The sequence below is a fragment of the Brassica napus genome, chromosome A4 (assembly GCF_020379485.1).
Source record: "Brassica napus cultivar Da-Ae chromosome A4, Da-Ae, whole genome shotgun sequence".
NCBI classification, from domain to species: domain Eukaryota; kingdom Viridiplantae; phylum Streptophyta; class Magnoliopsida; order Brassicales; family Brassicaceae; genus Brassica; species Brassica napus.
Genome location: NC_063437.1, coordinates 18243543 through 18263378, shown reverse-complemented (window position 1 = coordinate 18263378; position 19836 = coordinate 18243543). Strand labels below are relative to the sequence as shown.

At 36.2% G+C, this 19836-nt stretch overlaps 5 protein-coding genes and 6 non-coding genes across 11 annotated transcripts; 10 read left to right on the top strand and 1 right to left on the bottom strand.

The window, feature by feature from the left end:
• Positions 1-431: 431 nt before the first annotated feature.
• Positions 432-7126, top strand: LOC106364495 (probable inositol transporter 3). The gene is made up of 4 exons (XM_013804056.3): positions 432-3900; positions 4379-5104; positions 5330-6618; positions 6818-7126. The coding sequence occupies exons 1-3, from the start codon at positions 3358-3360 to the stop codon at positions 5804-5806; spliced, it is 1746 nt and encodes a 581-aa protein (XP_013659510.2). The 5' UTR covers positions 432-3357; the 3' UTR covers positions 5807-6618; positions 6818-7126.
• LOC125608480 lies at positions 781-867 on the top strand. Its single transcript, XR_007339370.1, has one exon. It is a non-coding gene; the product is annotated as a small nucleolar RNA SNORD96 family (small nucleolar RNA).
• Positions 910-988, top strand: LOC125608509. The gene has a single exon (XR_007339399.1). It is a non-coding gene; the product is annotated as a small nucleolar RNA Z221/R21b (small nucleolar RNA).
• Positions 1136-1201, top strand: LOC125608456. The gene has a single exon (XR_007339350.1). It is a non-coding gene; the product is annotated as a small nucleolar RNA U49 (small nucleolar RNA).
• Positions 1413-1552, top strand: LOC125608452. Its single transcript, XR_007339346.1, has one exon. It is a non-coding gene; the product is annotated as a small nucleolar RNA snoR2/U65 (small nucleolar RNA).
• LOC125608506 lies at positions 1594-1674 on the top strand. The gene has a single exon (XR_007339396.1). It is a non-coding gene; the product is annotated as a small nucleolar RNA snoZ7/snoR77 (small nucleolar RNA).
• On the top strand, positions 1730-1831 carry LOC125608438. Its single transcript, XR_007339334.1, has one exon. It is a non-coding gene; the product is annotated as a small nucleolar RNA Z43 (small nucleolar RNA).
• Positions 6388-7126, top strand: LOC106364496. Its single transcript, XM_022718867.2, has 2 exons — positions 6388-6618; positions 6818-7126. The coding sequence occupies exon 1, from the start codon at positions 6444-6446 to the stop codon at positions 6612-6614; it is 171 nt and encodes a 56-aa protein (XP_022574588.1). The 5' UTR covers positions 6388-6443; the 3' UTR covers positions 6615-6618; positions 6818-7126.
• An 865-nt stretch (positions 7127-7991) lies between these two features.
• LOC125608231 (heavy metal-associated isoprenylated plant protein 17-like) lies at positions 7992-9493 on the top strand. Its single transcript, XM_048778224.1, has 4 exons — positions 7992-8013; positions 8462-8577; positions 8830-8911; positions 9180-9493. The coding sequence occupies exons 1-4, from the start codon at positions 7992-7994 to the stop codon at positions 9377-9379; spliced, it is 420 nt and encodes a 139-aa protein (XP_048634181.1). The 3' UTR covers positions 9380-9493.
• Positions 9494-9652: 159 nt separating this feature from the next.
• On the bottom strand, positions 9653-12861 carry LOC106366960 (chaperone protein dnaJ 13). Its single transcript, XM_048778492.1, has 11 exons — positions 12586-12861; positions 12230-12516; positions 11532-11729; positions 11333-11447; positions 11166-11252; positions 10992-11080; positions 10819-10903; positions 10680-10733; positions 10465-10545; positions 10298-10375; positions 9653-10224 (listed from the first exon to the last, which is right to left on the bottom strand). Exons 1-11 carry the CDS (start codon positions 12742-12744, stop codon positions 9832-9834), a joined length of 1626 nt encoding a protein of 541 aa, XP_048634449.1. The 5' UTR covers positions 12745-12861; the 3' UTR covers positions 9653-9831.
• A 2779-nt stretch (positions 12862-15640) lies between these two features.
• On the top strand, positions 15641-19407 carry LOC106366961 (putative glucuronosyltransferase PGSIP8). The gene is made up of 3 exons (XM_048778493.1): positions 15641-16024; positions 17577-18037; positions 18651-19407. The coding sequence occupies exons 1-3, from the start codon at positions 15690-15692 to the stop codon at positions 19337-19339; spliced, it is 1485 nt and encodes a 494-aa protein (XP_048634450.1). The 5' UTR covers positions 15641-15689; the 3' UTR covers positions 19340-19407.
• Positions 19408-19836: the final 429 nt, after the last annotated feature.

Here is a 19836-nt window from a genome sequence, read left to right as displayed (position 1 = left end):
TTTTGGTCACAATATATAGCTGTGTCTTAACTGTAACAATCTATACGCGTTATAATGATCACAACTATTTGATATTTCACCAACCTTTCCTCAACAGGCTACGAGCTTGTCTAGGATTTATATGCAAAACTCCAGTACACCGTAGAGTGTGATTAAAACTGCCAAAATCTCTAAAGCAATAAAGCTTTCGATTAAAAAAAACCTATAATCCAATCACTTACCTTAAATCCATAGGGCTTGTGGGTCTTATTGCCCACAACTACAATCAAATAAAACAAGCAAGTAATGGGCTTGGGCTTTTAACATTTATCATGGCCTTTTAAATGACATAAAGCCCGTTTAGTACAATACTAAGGCGGTCTGAATAATCACCAGGGCTTCCAGTTGCCCTAATATCTCTTCATATATAACAAACATCACGAACGAATTATCTTCTCATCACCGCTTCTTCCTCCTCCTTCAAACAGTACCTTGTTAGTCTTTGTTAGCTTTATCTCTATAGTAAATTTGATTTCATTGTTATTGACGCGATTCCCTCTCCAAGGGATCATTTACTCAAACGGAGCAATCTTTAAAAACCGTGATTGCATAATCCAAGAGTAAACGTCATAAAAGAACACTGTAACCCGAAGACGTTGTAGGAGCCTCACGGCTTCTCCGTCCAAACGTTACTGGCTCTCATATTCCATTGCTCTGCGGAGCGGCGTCGCTGCTTTTACCGTTTGAGCCGGCCATGAGATCTATATTTCATTTTATTTGCATTATAATTAGTGTTTATTAGAGCCAATGAGGAGATCAGATTATAAAAAGAACACCATCTTTCGGGACTGATTATTTATTGATGTTACTTCTGCAATTCTGAGGCTTTAGTATTTGTTATTACCGTTAGTGTTTTTTAGTTTTGTAATAAGGCAGTGATGATTGAGAATGTCATGCACCACTCTGATTCGTGCTGATAACCATCTCTACCCATATTATTTCTGAGCCTTTTTTAATTTATTTGATATTTGTTAGAGAGATAACCAAATGATGGTCATTATTTAAATGATGTAACCTTGATGCGGTCTGTATTGCTTGTGATGTTATCTTTTGGTTGCTGATGGTTATTAGTTGTTTTTATGTTTTGATTAAATTTGCCTGATGAAGAAGAATTCCCAAAGATAGGAAGTGCCGTATGACAATTAAACCTAGATTCGGACTGAACCGGAGAATGCATCCGGTTTTGATTTCTCCGTTCCCGTTCACTCTTCTTAACCGAATCTGTTTTTTTTTCGGAACGGTTTTGAAGTTGTTCGGTGCGGGTTGTCTTAACCGTACTTTCTTTTAGCTTCTGTGTCCGTTTCTTTGTGGTTGATTTTAAACGGGTTTCTGAGGGTTTTTAATATTTTCATTATTTGATTTTGATGATTAATTGTTCGATGCCACGTCTGCGATAGCTTTTTAGCAGTGATCGTCGATGCTACATTGGACATAAACAGATGTTTGTGTTTCGCCTTTCTGATAGGAACCTGTGGATCCTGTGATCTTTGGGGCCAATATGGCGATTACATTTTAAATTATGAATGTCATGATTATCAATTTTTTGGGGAGTGATTGATGATGATTATCGCTAAAATATGGAATTACCGTCTGAGTTTTATTACTTTGATGTGAAAAACGCTGGCTTTACTGAGATTACCTCCCTATATTCATGTTGATATTTCTTTGTTTTGTAACTTGTTTACATTATGGACAGTGACGATTGATACTAAGGTCTCGTTCGTCGTAACATAGGCTGTAAAAAGCCTATTTGCCGACCATTCTGTTATATCACCACCCATATGCTGAGTCCTACTTTTTTTTTGTATTCATTATGTTTTCGATTGGCCAATGATTAAATTTGATAAAGACAAGCATATGTCTAAATAATCTATGTTGATAAATTTATCTTCATGAGGCCGACCTCTTTCATCTTCGGATGTTTTTTTTGTCATCTGGCTTATTTAAAGTGTTTTGTGAATTGAGGTGTAATGATTTGTTTATCATAATGTTGAAAAGACCGTTGACTCGTTAAGTCCCTAGTTTGAGGCTGTCGTGGTTGGGGTTGGAGATAAGGTGTTCGTCGGGCTTCAATGAGCAACGTATATTTGGTTGCTGTTTTTTTCTTCGGGTTCTCAAGTGGCTCATCGTCGCTTGATCTTTTGCTGAATGCACAAATTATTAATAGTGAGAAATAAAATGAAAATCATTAACTACTGGGTGGTTTTAATTGACCAGTATTTCCAAAATATAGTAGAATTTGGATTACATGATTTCAGCATGTGTATATCCTAAGAACCATTTATTTAGCGGCGGCGTAGTACCTCAATCGTTATTTCAAATTAGTATTGGATCTTCAATTAACATTGTGTGATTAGTTTCTCCAAAAGGAAGTTAACGTGGAATGTGTTATTGATTATGGACAACAGTATAAAAAGAATGTGAAAGAAGATATTGATGATGTTGTATTCTTCTCACGTGGCTCGATGTAGGCAAGCAAATGTAGAGTCGTGGTAGAGTAAATAACTGTGCTCTGCAAATTGGCGAAATCCTAATCCACGTTAAGCAGGTTTACGAAACGTTTCTCAAAATTCTCGTGATGAATTTTACCATGTGAGACCTGTCATTACTTGTATTCACTCTTAGTACAGTTCTAGATTCCTTTGTTCTTTCTAACTGAAACTTAAGTTTCTAGAATAAGACTTGTTATTATAACAATAATGTTCGTGTTAAAGTTCTTCTGTTAGACCTACTGATCAGGCTTGCTGAAATTAGCAAATTCTTCATACTCACACTAACTGAAGTGTTCTCTTAGGTTCCAGAGATTCTGTTAGACCTAAACACTGCTTTACGCTGTTTCCTGGTTACAATGCTCCGCGGATGTCCCCACCCGAAAGTACTTCTAGCCTTCAGCCATATGACTAGAGACAGCAGCTAAAAGAGAAATTTAAGGCGATTATAAATGGAAAGATTACCAAGTGCAATTAGCTCAACTGGACATTCTAGAATTTGTGTTTAATGTGTGTTATGCATATGCAAGGAAAATAAATTAATTTATATTTTGTTATTATTATTTTGCGTCAGTTTTGTTTTGTGTTCTAAAAATAGTATGGTAGTAGTTGTTCAAACAAGATGTAGAGAATGATTTGGCATGTTGAATTCACAGAAAACAGTTTACCATTTTTGTGCCAACTGTTAAGTTAATCTTTAATAACTGAAGGTAGAACCTGATGTCCTCACTCCTATTATAATCCTTTTCGAACTCTCTCTTCTTTACCTCATTTCTTCAAAGCATCTAACGATCGTTGAAAACGTTCTTGGAGCTTTTATCTTACAGAGATGGTTGAACGTGGAATAGCCAAAACAGAAGAGATACGTTTCACAGAGGTGTGGAGGACGACATGGGAGACACCTTACATCATGCGGCTAGCTCTCTCTGCCGGTATAGGAGGTCTCCTCTTCGGCTACGACACGGGTGTTATCGCGGGAGCTCTTCTTTACATCAGAGAGGAGTTTCAAGTAGTTGACGACAAGAGATGGCTCCAGGAGATGATTGTGAGCATGACCGTGGCTGGAGCCATTGTTGGAGCAGCTGTAGGAGGATGGTACAACGACAGGTTTGGTCGGAAGACGTCCATTCTCATTGCTGACGTTCTCTTCATGGTTGGTGCTGTTGTGATGGCCCTTGCTCCTGCACCGTGGGTCATCATCGTAGGTAGAGTCTTGGTGGGGTTTGGAGTTGGTATGGCTTCCATGACTTCACCTCTTTACATCTCGGAGATGTCTCCAGCGAGAATCAGAGGCGCGTTGGTTAGTACCAATGGACTTCTCATTACTGGAGGACAGTTTCTGTCTTACCTCATCAACCTCGCCTTCATCCATGTAAGCAAACCAACCAACTAACTTAGGCATGCAGTTATTAACCGAACCAAAATCTTTGGTTTCCGGTTCAGTTTGGTCTGATTCGACAGTTAAAAATTTTGGTTTTTGGTTCGGTTTGGATTTAAAAAAAAACATCCAAACTATACTGGTTTTAACCAAATTTCTGAACCACACTAACAAAATTCTTAAATGAGATAACTGAACTAACCAATTTTTTCGATTTTAAACAAATTTAAACTGAAATTTAACCGAATTTTAAAAATTTTGGTTAAGTTCGGCAGAAACTTTTCAAACCAAACTAACCGATAACCAAACCTAACCTAACTGATTTTTTTCGGTTAAATAAGGCGAAATTTCGGCTGAACCGAGCTAACCGACCCGAAAACCCGAACTAACCAAACCCGCATGCGTAAACTAACTAATGAATATGCATGCATGTTTCAAGATTTGAAAGAATCTCACAACTTAGTGATTGTAGACACCAGGGACATGGAGGTGGATGTTGGGAGTCTCAGCGGTTCCAGCAATCATTCAGTTCTGCTTAATGCTGACACTACCAGAGTCTCCACGCTGGCTTTACAGAAACGACATGAAGGCTGAGTCAAGAGACGTCCTCGAGAGAATCTACCCCGCAGAGGAAGTTGAAGCTGAGATAGCTGCACTCAAAGAGTCAGTCATGGCAGAGAAGGCTGATGAAGACATCATCGGCCACACCTTCTACGCTAAACTCAAAGGCGCTCTCTCTAACCCCGTCGTCCGCCACGGCCTTGCAGCTGGTATCACCGTCCAGGTGGCACAGCAGTTTGTGGGAATCAACACGGTCATGTACTATAGTCCCACTATTCTCCAGTTTGCAGGTTACGCTTCAAACAAGACAGCAATGGCTCTGTCCCTTATAACTTCTGGTCTTAACGCGTTGGGATCGATAGTGAGTATGATGTTGGTAGACCGTTACGGTCGGCGCAAGCTCATGATCATTTCCATGTTTGGTATTATATCTTGTCTTGTCATTTTAGCGGCCGTCTTCTCTGAAACCTCAAAGCAAGCTCCTAAGATTGATACGAGAGACTCCATAAGTTTTGCGCCGAATGGTACTTGTCAGGCATTTGCTCCCTACATAGCCTCAAAGGCTTCTCCATCTAACTGGAACTGTATGAACTGTCTTAGATCACATTGTGGATTCTGCTCCAACAAAGCACAAGAGGTAAATAAAATGTCTCTTTAATCAAAACTAATACCAAGACAGTAGCCAGGCGCCGCCTAGTCGGCAAATCAGACTTAAATAAACAATTTTTTTAGGCCGTTTTTAAAAAAAAATCGGTCTTAGGCGTTCGACTAATCAATAATCTCATATTAAACACCTAACTACCGCCTATCAATTTTTTGAACATTGGTGGTAGCTAAATAAAGTCCTATGTATTTGTGACAGTATGCACCTGGAGCATGTGTTGTTCTGTCTGCTGACATGAAGTCATTGTGCCACTCGAAAGGAAGAACATACTTCAAAGACGGATGCCCCAGCAAGTTCGGTTACTTAGCCATAATCTTCCTCGGCCTCTACATCATCGCCTACGCTCCCGGTATGGGGACAGTGCCATGGATTGTCAACTCTGAGATATACCCTCTTCGCTATAGAGGGCTGGCAGGAGGAATAGCTGCAGTATCAAACTGGTCTTCGAATCTCATCGTGAGTGAGACATTCCTGACACTGACTCACGAGGTTGGTTCGTCAGGAACGTTCCTTCTCTTTGCAGTGTCCTCAGCAACAGGGTTGGTGTTCATATGGATGCTTGTGCCTGAGACCAAAGGTCTTCAGTTTGAAGAAGTGGAGAAGTTGCTAGAAGACGGGATTAGGCCTAGCTTGTTCCGACGGATGTCTAGAGTTAAAGAAGTAGATACGTCTTAGCTGCTGCTGCTGCTACTTCTTCTGGCTGAAAAGCCAAACAACAATACTTACGGTTACAGATGTGCTTAGTTTGTAAATTCATTATATTTTTTTTAACTCAGCTCATTACAGCTGAGAAACTCAACTATGTATACGTAAAGATAGACCAGCATACAGTTGGAAGATACACTCATATAAAAAAAAATATCATACTATCAACATCTCTTTCAGAAGATTTATCATACTGGCACTTATAAGATCAACATATCTTCTACCTAGAGTAATCAGAAACTAACAAAACAACAAGTGAGGTTGAATAGAGATGGTCTTAGGAGTGATACAAAGTCTAAGGAAACTAGTTGTAATGGTATTGATATGGAATAAAAAGAGATGCTTAGGAGTGATACACTCAGTCACACATCCTCAAATCATTCATACTTGGATTGAAAAAGACACAATTCGATGTGTGGGGGTGTTTCTGATCATTCTGAGAAGAAAGAAGCTAAAAATGTAATTAAAGATAATATTAAGGGCTCTTTAGTTATTAATATTTATTTATAACACCCGCGAATTCGTTTATTTCTTTCTGTTGACCTGAAAAATTGAGGAGAAGGAGAGAGAGTTGCAGAGAGAGAGAGAGAGGAGGAGGAGAGATCAGATGGGAATAATAAAGAGCTGCTTCTCCCTGTTGACGGGTGTTGCTTTCGGCGTGTACTTGGCTCAGAATTACAACGTACCCAACATCAGGAAGCTCACAAACACCAGTCTCGTCGTCGCCAAGCACATCGAGGAGAACTATCGCAAACCCAAGAAGGACGACGTTGAATGATTCGGTACCCACCACTCTCTCTCTCTCTCTCTCTCTCTTTTTGATACCCTTTATTAAAGTTTCGATCTTTTTAGGGTTTCTTCTCGTTATGCTCTGTTTAGGAATCTAAAGGTTGAAACTTTAAAGAGGTTTTGTCTCAGTTGTTGTTGGATTGGATCTAGCTATGTTTCGTTGCTAATCTGTTGAGGTTGTGAAATGTGTAGGTGATCATGTAGAGACAGGGAGGTGGTGGCTCCAAGCATGGTTTTGATTTCTCACTAGGAAGTTGATTTAACTTCAAAAGGTTTGATTGTATTTTGACATGTTCTGGATCCATTGAAGTTGTCAGTGGGACTCTAATGGTCTCTTCAATTCTTGTTTTATTTATACTGATTTAAACACAGCTCTCACTGTACATGTCATGATCATATAATCTTTTTGTTTCTTTGGATTTTTGTTTCTTTGGCAAGATGTAATAACCACAAACCCTTCTGAATATCTTGTTTGATTAAAGGATTATTGATTTTCTGAGAGTTTACAGAGTTTTGATCAGGAATAAGAATTTGCATACTCTTGCCTCCACGCTTGCTTTGTTTCAGTACAATTTCTCATCATACATTACCATGTGTTTCTTAGAGAAAAACTGCGTGTTCCTTTAGAGGGTTTGGTGTTCGATTCATACATTAAGGGATGATATTTTGAAGTAATGGTTTATCAAAACTTGTCACTAAAATTCAAAGGATACTAGTCTTCTTATTCTTCTTCTTTTACTGAGAGATTTACAGAGTGTGATTTTGTATCCATGTTTGCATCAGAAGAGGAACTTGCACATTATGCTACATTCTCAAATTTCTATAAAACATGTCCCTCCGGGGCTTTGCTTTGTTCAATACAATCTTTCATCATACACTGCCATGTATTGCTTAGAGAAAACTACTTCATTTCGAAGGTTTGTCTTTCATATATGTATGGATGATATTGAAGCGATGGTTTTTTACCCATTATGCTTTTCCAAGTTACAAAATACAATTATAAATTGGTACTTTTTGGGTAATTGTCTTATGATGTTTTGATCTATCAAAACTTGTCACTAATATTTGTTTATAAAGAACCAAACAACTGAAAGCTTGTCCATGAATTATTTGTGGTAGACTATACATGCACTTTACCAATTTTAGTTGATAAGTTTTTGATAGACAAAATAGCAAGTTTTAATGGACAAAAGTACCATTTTGTGAAAGTCGTAGATCCTTGAACGACAAGTTTTCTCTCCAATTGATGTGTACCAAAAAAGTAAGGCATAAAATATAACGGTGGCTATGACATGTTCTCTTTGCATACCAATTAACATCATCTTGACTAAGTCTACGACTTTCACAAAATGGTTATTTTTAAAAAATGGTTCAGAGGTTTTGGGCTGGCAAACTCATACATCCTTATATAATAAAACCAAAATGTGTAACTTAACTCTCTTTTTGAAGAATAGACTTTCCTCATTGACATTTTCTTTGTTCTTTCTTTCGTTTTTAATCTCATGTTTCCGTAAATTATTGGAAAAAGTAGAAAGCAATTTTATCTCGTTATGCAGGCAAATTGCTATTAATCCTACTTGCTACTATTTTAGAACAACCTTTAGTTTGGTTTTAATCCATGATTGTTGTAAAATTAAATCTTATTTTATATCATATAATATAGATTGTGGGTGAAACGTGTAAAGATGGAGTTCTCAATATAATAGTGTACGACGAATTGAATGTCTTCCTCACATACATATATTACAAAACATACATTCCTTTCTTAAATGGTCAAAGCCTCCATGCCTAATGATCAACCATATATAAGAACCCTTTACATACACGAATAAGCAGATTACATAGATATATTTACAGCAAGCCGGCCTCGTGGGACGGAAATAAAGGAGCCGGCGATGCAGGCCATGCGGCTGCGCACCCTCATGCTCTGTGAGGAACTCTCACTTCCTTCGGTACGTCATATGCATAATACATTCGTCTCTTAACCAATCATTCATGCATCTTTACACCAAAATAGGAAAAACAACAAATCATTGCAATCATCTTCATGATCATTCTTCTCTTCTTTCAAAACTGAACAGTCAACTTGTGTTTTGAGAAGATCTTTATTATTTTTGTTCTTTTTAGTTCGAGTGTAAAGTACTAAAGCAACATGTATATAGAAACATGCTAAACAAAATATTAACATGGGGAATAAAATTCAGTTTCAAGTTATAGTGGTAAACGCAGATGTGGGATGTGACCATTGTCAAGACAGAGTCTCTAAGATTGTCTCCAAGATGACCGGTGAGCTCTCTACGTACATTTTACCACCAAATATGTGTTTCATGAATAAATGTGTTTATAAATAGGATTATTTATTAAACCCACAAGCAACTTGCTAATAAAGTATCTTTAGTTATGCTAATTCCTTGGCTGCTACCTACCGTTTACATTCGTCCTTAATCTCTCTTAAGAAGTACTAATTAGAATCATTCACGACCTATTGTTTAATCCTATTTGTCATAATCGATATTATGTAATGAAATTCAATAATTAAAATGGGATTTGACAGGAATAGAAGAATATGTGGTTGATGTGAAGAACAAGCAGGTCATGGCACGAGGTGACTTTAAACCACGTTTGGTTTCTCATCAACAAGTGAAGAACGTCGCCTCTCAAACTCTCTCCCATAACGCCAAACGCTTTTTCCGACCACTAAACCTCTTCCTTCGCTCAATATTCTCCATTTGTTTATGTCCAAATACACTTTAAGTTCCGTCACTTACTGCCAAACTCATTACACTAATCAATAGTGGTACAAATCAATTAATATCATTGCAGGGTGATGGTATGTAACACACATAGTTCACATGGTCAATGTTTAATTTATATTTTTTGGGTTAACCTTTCCACCAAAGCTAGTAGCTACAAAAGTGACATCATTCATTGCTATATAATGTCATTAAATCTTAAACATCTTGATTTACAGTAATTTTATTTCTAATTTATCAATAAAAAACAAAACTTATTTGACAATAAACTACATATGTAAATAAAAATCAATTTAAATTTCATAGCAAACAAGAATGCTTAATTTATTGAAAAATGAAAGTGTAAAAAAAGGAGCCTCAAAGGCAAGTTGTGATCAATAAACATGACACTGGAAGTTACAAAACCCCAAATAAACTTATGCGTATATAATTAAAACAACAAAGTTTTCATACTCACTGGCCAGCTTGTGGTATAACCAACTCTTCAAAGTCACCCACAATTGCCTCAAAAGTACGAGAATTGTAAGTATAGGCAACGTATAGCTGCTTAGGTTGGTCGGGACATGGATCGCAAAAGCCCATGATCCCTGATTTCTTCACTCCCTCGTGGAGCTTGAGCTCCCCGGAGTCACTCACAAGGAAGTTCATGGGCACTGTCACGTCAATGACTCCCGACTCCACCTCTTCTTCCAAGTGTTCGTGTCTTTTCTCTATGGCCTTTGCGTCACCGTACAAGGCCTTTGTTACTATGAGCCCGCCTGTTTCAGCTTGCCGGTTTTTCTTCCTCGTGGCTACGTTTTGTAGCAATTGCTGTGCTTTCTCAGCTGATCTCCTTGCTTCCCGAACCTAAAACACACAATTTAAGAATAAAAACTTCATAACAAGAACACAAGCTACCAAACTAAGAAGAAATCATCACCTTGCCATAAGTTTTCTCCGTATTCTCCAAGGCCTTGCGTTTTTCTCTTTTCTGCATATACGGCTTCACCACAAATTTCTGCGTCCAAGAGTAGAAACTCTTGTAAGGCAAAAAACCATATAACCAGAGAGGAGAAGTAGTTATTTAGAGGGTTCAATCACTCTCACCTTTAACAAAAAGTAAAGAGATGTTGGAACAATGAATGCTCCGGTGGCAAATACTGGACTTATATATGCGGAGAGCAGAACCTGCACGTGTTAATGATACTCGTCATGGATTTGTTAAGGTCTATTCATACATTCTACTCCAGAGGTTTAAACAAAGTTTCTTCTGTTCTTATTCTTAAGAATAAGAAGAAGAAGAAGAAGAAAGTAACACTCACAGGAACAATCAGCTTTTGACCACCACGGTGTAGCTCAAGTTTCCAAAAAACACCCTAAAACAAAAGTATCAAAACACAGGAAATAAGCAGATTTCATAATAGCTAAGATGGACCTGAAAAGTTTTAAAGATAAGTATACCTTGAGTCCTATTGTATACATCATTCTTACAGTACTGAACTCAGAAATCTTCCTTCCACCACCGACCTCAATCTCAAGAGCATTGCTGAAAAAGTTTTAAAAACTTATCCCAAGTCAAATGAGAAATCTATCACACATTAGATTGCTCAAAGTTATATGTTAATAACGCATACCTTCCAATTCTACCTGCAATTCGACCGTGAGACTTAGATGAAAGTTTACGAGTATAACGTGCTGAAGCTCCGAGTCCACCAGTCTCAATCTGGTAATAGCAAGATCACAACTAGAGAAAGTAAGATACTTGGTCGAGGTAGAAAAGTCAGAATACAAGTTGGAAGTGAGCGTACCTTCAAATCACCACCAGCAGATACATTCTCGTCTCTCTTTTTCCATCCTACTGTAATTCCTGATCGCATACCCAGTGCCAGTTCAATCTGGAGTGAAGAAACTATTTAAAACTCGAGAAAACTGCTCTTAGAAGGTCAATTCAAAACCATAACAGAGAAGAACATACATTTCCGCTTGAAGTTTCCGAAAGCTGCCGAGTCCAAGTGTTGGTAAGGTTAATGGAACCATCACTAAAAGACTTTGAAATATTGATAGTGGCAGTCGAATGTATGGACAACTGACTGTCCCCAACAACAACAAAAAAACATAATGTGTCAGCTAAACCTGCCTAGAAACATATTGACTGGAAAACTCATGAGCCTTACCGTGTTGTCTGCATTCCAATAAGAGACTGCAGACCCGTTGAAGCGACGAACTCTATGGATGAAACTGGAGAAAGCTGACGTCTCAGAATGACAGTACCAATTCCACCACCAGACCTTTGATTTGCTGCTAAATTCCCCGCAATCGCAACAGCATCATCTTTTGATAGCTGAGACTGCACTTGACTAGCCATAACCATTCTGAACAACCACAAAAAAAAGGGCATCAATGACCAATAATTACTATAAATAAAACCTTAAAAAAGAATCCTCAAGCGTCAAGCTTAATGTCGAGCACCAAAAATCTCACACAATACACACAAAAGATCATATCTTTCCGAGCTAGTAAGTATCTCCAAGGTCAAGTACAGCACCCAAATCAAGAACCATACTACCAAAAAGACACCAAAACTTGCAAAGAACACATAGCTACCCGCAAGATCATATCTTTCCTCAATAACCATATGCTACAGAAACATTCCGAGCTAGTAAGTATCTCCAAGATCAAGTTCAGCAACCAAATCAAGAACCATGCTACCAAAAAAGACACCAAAACTTGCAAAGAACACAAAGCTACCGCAAGATCAAATCTTTTCTCAACAACCACATGCTACAGAAACATTCCCGCCTAGTAACTAACTAACTAACTCCAAGGTTAAGTTAAGCACTTTCTACCAAAGAGACAGTAAGAGATAAAGTACCCTCTCATGATGCCATCACCCTCTAAAAAACTAGGCACAGACAGATTGAATAAAATAGAACCAGTAGGCATAAAATGAGCCATCTTCTTAGCTTCTTCCTCCCTCCTCTTAATCCTCTCAAGCTCCTCCTTGATCTCCTCAGCCTTACTCAGCCTAGGACCAAGCTCCAACCCCGAACTCAACCCTTCCATACCGTACAAATCATAAATCAACCTCTTAGTCTCGTCAGAGAGTATCTCATACGCTTCGCATATGCGTTTGAAGTTCTCCTCAGCTACCTCCTTCATCTGATAACACACAACGAATCAATAAAAGGGGAGATACTAAAGATGAGATTTTGAGTAATTGACACGAACCAGAGGAGACGGGGACTTGTCGGGGTGATAGACTTGAGCCCATTGGCGATAAGCTCTTCTGATTTCTTCGTCGGAGGCTTCCGGGGATAGATTCAGTAGCGCGTAGAGTTCTCTGTTCTGGGGACCGGTTCGTGCTGCTGCTGCTTCGTCGCCCATCATTCGAATCGAATCGGAATCGCCGGAGGGTTTTGTGAAGGGGTTTTTGACTACGCCGCTGCTTGCTCTCTCTCTCTCGGCTTAAGCTTTGCTTTGACGGTTTTGACCCCCTTGCTTGAATCGCAAGTCCATTTTTACTTTCTGTTTTCGTCCCTGATATCTTTTTGAATTTTTATTTTTGGCAACTTATTTTATAAATTGTTTTATTGAGTCCCATATTTTATTTGTAGGCCATATGTTATGGGCCTTTAGTGGACCTTAAGAAATACAGTTAGGAGATAACATAGTGGTGAACTTTGCAAGGTAATGTAAAGCAAAGCTAATTAATGCTCAAGTGGGGGTTAGGAAAATAGAAAACAAACATAAAAACTGAAGTGGATTATTGAGGAGATTTATTCAAACTGCAAAAGGGATTGAAAGAGATTTAAGATTGTCTTCGAGAGATTTGAAAAAAATTGACAGATTTATATGAAGATTAAGTGAGAGTTGCTTTAGAGGCAAGGAAACTCTAGGTTACACAATCGGACATTGGAATTAGTCGATAACTTGTTACGTGTTTATTACTTGGCCTTAACGACAAATGATACTAAATCATAATGATTTATTTCTTTTTATTTTTTTGAGAAAAAAATCATAATGGTTTCATCGCTTTTTTTGAAAGAATAATTGTTTTCAACATTAATCTGTAATCAGCTGAGTGAGTGACTTTTAAGTAACAAGTTTGTCAATATTTTCTTTGGAAATTATATATGTAAATCAGAATGTAAATAAAACCTTAATTTGTGTTTCCATTAACAATTTTGAAGACCATTTTTTTTGTGTCTAAATCTAATATAATAGTCAGTATATAGACTCATTATCATCTTCTTTTTTATAGACTCGTTATCTTTATCATATATAAACCTAATCCACCTTTGGAATATGGAGTTTAAAAAAGTTAGGTATGGTATAATCTGTGTTGATAAACTATACAATGTAACTACGTTACAAGTCAACAGAATTAGAAGAGGCACTATGGTGGATGTAAGCATCTTAAAGACCATTTCACAGACATTATGGACTAACACGGTTTCAACCACGAGAAGAGTCGTATGATTGTTAATCAGTCAACGGTCCTTCTTTCCTTCCTCTTTCCCTTTAATCTATTTTCCTCCAATATTTTGTTTTTTTTTTATTAAAGAATATATTCTAATACAGCCGACACATAATTATACAACATGAAATCTTCTATAATAATATATTTTCAGTGCGAGCAATATTTTGTAATAATATATCAAAATGTGAAACAAAAATGTGAAAGGGTTATTATCAAAATGCTAATTCATATATGCGACAATGATAGATATCCCCAACTGGAAGTCTTTTCCTTTTTTTTTGATCAATCCACAACTGGAAGTCTAATACAATCTTTTTTGAACAATTCTATTGGCTCAGTGTGGACTACCATTCGTAATCATATTGATATTTGTTATGTTTGTTTTATATAATTTATTTTGAGGTTACCATTCAACTTGTAACTTGTTACATAATAGACTCTTTTACGACGTCAAAAAAAAATAGACTTTTTCATTTGTAAGTCTGCAATAGAATACTCCCTCCTTTTTTTTAATATATGACGCTTTAGGATAGTGCGTATAGATTAAGAAACATTTAATTTCTAAATAAAAACATCATTAATTGTTTACCTAACCACAATTTAACCAATAATAAAATAGAAACTATAATATCATTGGTCATCTAGTATTAATTAGTAATAAGTACTACATAGAAAATTAAAAACGTCAAATAATTTGGAACAAAAAAATTCCTCTAAAACGTCATATATAAAAAAACAGAGGGAGTATAGTATTTCACATCTTTCACAAAAGAGAGAACCCATATCATTACTAAACACTACTCCTTCCGTTTCATAATAATTGATATTTTAGATGATGTTTGTTGTTTCAAAATAGATGAGTTTTGATATATTTATATTATTTTAATTTTATTGAAAAGTGTATAACCAACTAGATTTTGCAGTTATTTTTTGAATTGATTGGATAATTTTTTAATTATATATGTAAAATTATTTTTTAGAAAAATAGATTTCTTAATCTTTGTACAATAAGTCAAAATATCACTTTTTTGAATTAAGCACTATAACTATGTAGAAAACCACTTATTTTTGGTTGTGAGTTTCTCAACAGAATTGACTTTAAAATATGACTTTTTTGAATTAAGCACCATAACTATGTAGAAAAATAAATAAATAAAATGAACTTAGGATGAGATTGCACACCACTTGCCATTTTACAAAGAGGACCAAAGGCTCGGTCCACATGGTCCAAATTGACTACTTCCATAATTTTAGCTGCCAAGCAAAAATACTATAGAATAAAAATGATACGGTTACTTACATAACTCACCTTTTTTAGTTTATTAAAAACATATTAAGAAAACCGTAATTCACCATCTTCTTGTGCGTTACAGACTAAACAGCGTTACACATCTCTCTAAGTCCAAAAATGTGACTCAATATATGTAAAAGGTGTTCTCGTTAATAAACCATTGAAATTTGAACTCAAAATCAATATTTTTCAATTTTCAAACACCTCTAATTTTCTTTGGAAGCCAATACGAATGGAAAGTATAACAAAATCTTTTATGTAAATGGAAGTTTACAATTAATTAACTTATTTTAGGTAAGAATAAGGCAATCCAGGTAATATATATGTAGAGAATATTGTATAATCCCCTTTAGTTTGGAAGAACTTTATTTTGCCTTCTTATAATTCAAACAATAAAATATAACTAGAATAATTATCTCATTGGCCAATCATCATTAATACCTTTTTTAACCCTTTCACAGTGTCCCAGAAACCTTCCTCTCTCTTTGATGCATTGTCGTCTATATATATATATACGCGTATGCATTTACATGTTCCCTTAAAAAAAATCAGAGTCAATAAATGGATATGCATAGGGGTCTAGTGTTATTGTGTTGTGTTCTGTCCCTTTTGGTAATCGAAACGACAGCATATCGAGAGAGACAGCTACTGCAACTGCATGAAACGACAGTAGACACAACAAACACGGCGGTGGCCGTACGTGATCGGGGTTTGAAGACGAGGCGGCCGGAGCATAAGAACGCCTACGCAACGATGATGTACATGGGAACGCCAAGGGACTACGAGTTCTATGTGGCGACTCGAGTCTTGATCAGATCGCTGAGAGATCTTAACGTGGAAGCTGATCTTGTCGTCATCGCTTCTCTCGACGTCCCTCTCCGATGGGTTGAGACCTTGTAAGTCTTCTTCTTCTTCCTCTGCTTCTAACGTCCACAAATTTTTCCGCTGACCGTTACCAAACGTCATCGTTTTAAACGTAGACCAAACCAATACTAAGCTGGAATATACAAATTTTTAATTAATTTTCACACTTTTTATTTTCCACTATGAATGTCAATATGGCATCGTGCGTGCGTGAAACAGCAGGTTAGATAATAGAGAATAGTTTTTTTTTCTGCGTTGGTTTTTAAAATGATATATTTTTTATTCAAGATGAGCTAAGAATATACTTCTCGTTTCGTGTAAATTGAATGAAGCTTATAAAATGTTCGAGTGAGACAACGACTGACTTGAAATGACCAAGACCTATATAGGTTTTGATTATTTCATGTAGTCTTTTTTGGACATATCGTTTAATTCTTGTCTTGTTGATCGGTTTCATGAATTTAAAGAACATTTATACGTTGAGGAACCGTTCTTTATTTTTGTTCTTTATCGTTTCTGTAAGGATTATAAATATGAAATTAAGTAAAAGTTGGGGAGAATCAAACATTGAGTAGATAAATATTGTTGACACTTATCGTTATCGACCCACACATTTAAGTCTGTTTATATCTTGTCCAACGCGTTTTTGTGTATCAGAAAATATCTATTATTTACATTTCCATACTTTAAGCTAATGAAATAATTTAAAGATTTCAATGTTCAAAAACTTTTTAGGTGTCGTATAGCTAGCTTTCAATTTCTTTTTAAAACAGTATATCGGAAAGCAATATCTTAGTAAACCGTAGTATCTTAGTAAAAGATCCTTTAGTCAACAATGTATTCACCCATAAAATTTGAAGCAGTCGTGTATTGGGGATAGAAAGCTATCGGAAGGCAATAAAAACTTAGTACATTGATTCACTGAATGAAAGGAGAGTTGATTGACTTTAGTACCTTGATTGAAAAAATCCTTTGGAAACTAGAAAGAGCTGTCTACGTGTTTTGGTCAAATTGTATACTTTTTTTTTTGGACAAAAGGTCAAATTTTATACAATACTACTTTATTGCCGGCCAATCTGCTGTATAGATCATGCAATAACGTCTACACGTCAATTTCGTAACCTATTATAAAATTTTAACAGTACTAAGACTTGACATGCAGACACAAAATATATAACTATAAACTGGGCCGACTCTTGAATTTTAAAGATTATAAACATTTGGTGTAAATATTATTAGTATTATTGTTGTTTTTTGCGATTTAGAAAGTATAAATTGTATGTATATTACTTCTTTAAAATTTAATTAGGAACTAAAACGAATTTTGCCATGGGTTCAAACGTCGGTAGATGGTAATTATGATATGAGATATTAGTGGTTAGACTGGCGCTTAGACACTGCTTAAATTGATTTTCTTAAAACTGTTCTAGAGAAATCGTTTAAAGTTACCGTTTAGGCGCCTAAACAGATTTTTAGATTTGACCAGCCTTGACTATATATTTACTTTCATTTCATGCATGCATAGACTAGTTGTTAGCACCGAAGTGTTTGTGTGTGTATACTAACGAGTGTGTGTGTGAACAGGGAAGAGGAAGATGGGGCTAAAGTAGTGAGAGTTGAAAATGTAGACAACCCATACAGAAGGCAAACTAACTTCAACAGCAGATTCAAGCTTACTCTGAACAAGCTCTACGCTTGGGCATTGTCTGATTACGACCGTGTGGTAATGCTAGATGCCGATAACCTCTTCCTTGAGAAAACCGACGAGCTGTTCCAGTGCGGACGCTTCTGCGCGGTCTTCATAAACCCTTGCATCTTCCACACTGGCCTCTTTGTCTTGCAACCGTCGTTGGAAGTGTTCAAGGACATGCTCCATGAGCTACAAGTTGGTAGAGAAAATCGTGATGGAGCTGATCAAGGCTTTCTTGTCAGTTACTTCTCTGATCTTCTTGACCAGCCTCTCTTTCGTCCTCCGAGTAATGGATCTGTTCTCAGTGGCCACTTGCGACTTCCCTTAGGCTACCAAATGGACGCTTCTTATTTCTGTAAGTCTCTCCCAAGTAATCGTTTCTGTAAATGGAAGATTTTTTCAGATAACAATACAATATATATATAGAAATTATCTTTTTTTTTTAATTATATTTTTAGATTTTGGATAATTCAATATTCTATTTTTAACTATATAATTAAGAATTTTATTTGATTAATATTTTGTTATATAATTATGTTTTTAACTTTTCACTAAAAATTTTTTTCAGATAACAATACAATATATACAGAAACTATCTCTTTTTTAAATTATATTTTCAGATTTTGGATAATTCTTACTATTCTTAATATTAATCAATTATCTAATCAAAATCAATTAAATTTCGTTTTTATTTTTTAATTTAGTTATACATTTTATTCATTAAGGGTATAATTGATATTAACCGCTCTAACTTTCAATATGAGAGCTCGATTCCAAAAACTTACTTCGCAAATAATAGTATAGATCGTGTTTTCTATGACTAGTTAATTATATTTTTAAAGATTTTTTTAAAAAACTTTATGTGTGTTTGGTATAACATTATATATTATTAAACATACGGAATAATATAATAATACATATTTTGTTAATGTAATAAGTTAATAACATGATGATCTATCTACTTTCAGATCTTAAACTAAGATGGAACATACCCTGTGGACCAAACAGTGTGATTACATTCCCAGGAGCCGTTTGGTTAAAGCCATGGTACTGGTGGTCATGGCCTGTTCTTCCACTCGGTTTCTCATGGCACGAGCAGCGTCGCACCACTGTTGGTTACTCAGCAGAGATGCCTTTGGCCATAATCCAAACAATGTTCTACCTTGGAATCATAGTGGTCACACGACTTGCTCGTCCTAACATAACTAAGCTATGTTATCGCCGTTCTGACCGCAACTTAACAACGATCCAAGCAGGTTTTAAGTTCATCGCACTTCTCTCTGTAGTAGCAGCCTACGTCTTCCCGTTCTTCACCATCCCTCACACCATACACCCACTCATTGGCTGGTCACTCTACTTGATGGCTTCTTTTGCTCTCTCCTCTATACCGATCAACACTCTCCTCCTCCCAACTTTACCTGTTCTCACTCCATGGATAGGCATCCTCGGGACGCTCCTTGTCATGGCCTTCCCTTGGTACCCTGATGGAGTGGTTAGAGCATTGTCGGTTTTCGGATACGCATTTTGCTGCGCACCTTTTGTGTGGGTTGCATTCCTCAAGATCACGTCGCATCTCCAGGTTTTGATTGAGAAAGAGGTGTTGTTTCCACGACTGGGAGACTCAGGGATCACTTCTGGCTTCAGTAAATTGTATTAGGAGTGTTTTATTTGACGTATATTGGTTCTGTATATCCCTTTCTTATTAATGAAGAAACATTTTGAAAATATAACCTTACAAGTGTAAATTATTTACAGGGATGCCATCCTTATGTGGCAGCACCATATTCACTCTCAGCCTATATAATTAACTGCCCATTCTTCCCTAGAGAATTTACAACAAATGCCATTGACAGTCCACCCTTAATAATGTCGTTCTCCAATGTTCATTCAAATTATATTACCTTAATTACATTAGCTTAACATTTAACAAAAACTAGGTTAAGACCCGCGCCTTGCGCGGGATGAACATTATATATATAAATTATTTATATATTATATGTTTACAATATATTATGAAATAATAAATATGTATTGAATAATTAAAAAGTCATTATCTACTACTTATATAATTAAATTGGTGCAAACATATAAATAAATTTTATAAATCGAAAAAATATTTTTTCTATTTGATATGATATATAATTAAATTTAAAT

Bases quoted from the DNA above. Each gene is read 5' to 3' on its own strand.
- LOC106364495 (XM_013804056.3), top strand. From the start codon at position 3,358: ATGGTTGAACGTGGAATAGCCAAAACAGAAGAGATACGTTTCACAGAG. The intron at 3,901-4,378 runs GTAAGCAAACCA...TAGTGATTGTAG, and splicing joins TCAACCTCGCCTTCATCCAT to ACACCAGGGACATGGAGGTG. The intron at 5,105-5,329 runs GTAAATAAAATG...TATTTGTGACAG, and splicing joins GCTCCAACAAAGCACAAGAG to TATGCACCTGGAGCATGTGT.
- LOC106366960 (XM_048778492.1), bottom strand. From the start codon at position 12,744: ATGATGGGCGACGAAGCAGCAGCAGCACGAACCGGTCCCCAGAACAGA. The intron at 11,081-11,165 runs GTACGCTCACTT...TGCTATTACCAG, and splicing joins CTGCTGGTGGTGATTTGAAG to ATTGAGACTGGTGGACTCGG. The intron at 10,376-10,464 runs GTGAGAGTGATT...TCTTGGACGCAG, and splicing joins CTCTTTACTTTTTGTTAAAG to AAATTTGTGGTGAAGCCGTA.
- LOC106366961 (XM_048778493.1), top strand. From the start codon at position 15,690: ATGGATATGCATAGGGGTCTAGTGTTATTGTGTTGTGTTCTGTCCCTT. The intron at 16,025-17,576 runs GTAAGTCTTCTT...GTGTGTGAACAG, and splicing joins CTCCGATGGGTTGAGACCTT to GGAAGAGGAAGATGGGGCTA. The intron at 18,038-18,650 runs GTAAGTCTCTCC...ATCTACTTTCAG, and splicing joins AATGGACGCTTCTTATTTCT to ATCTTAAACTAAGATGGAAC.
- LOC125608231 (XM_048778224.1), top strand. From the start codon at position 7,992: ATGGTTCAGAGGTTTTGGGCTG. The intron at 8,014-8,461 runs GCAAACTCATAC...ACGAATAAGCAG, and splicing joins GGTTCAGAGGTTTTGGGCTG to ATTACATAGATATATTTACA. The intron at 8,578-8,829 runs GTACGTCATATG...AATAAAATTCAG, and splicing joins AGGAACTCTCACTTCCTTCG to TTTCAAGTTATAGTGGTAAA.
- LOC106364496 (XM_022718867.2), top strand. From the start codon at position 6,444: ATGGGAATAATAAAGAGCTGCTTCTCCCTGTTGACGGGTGTTGCTTTC.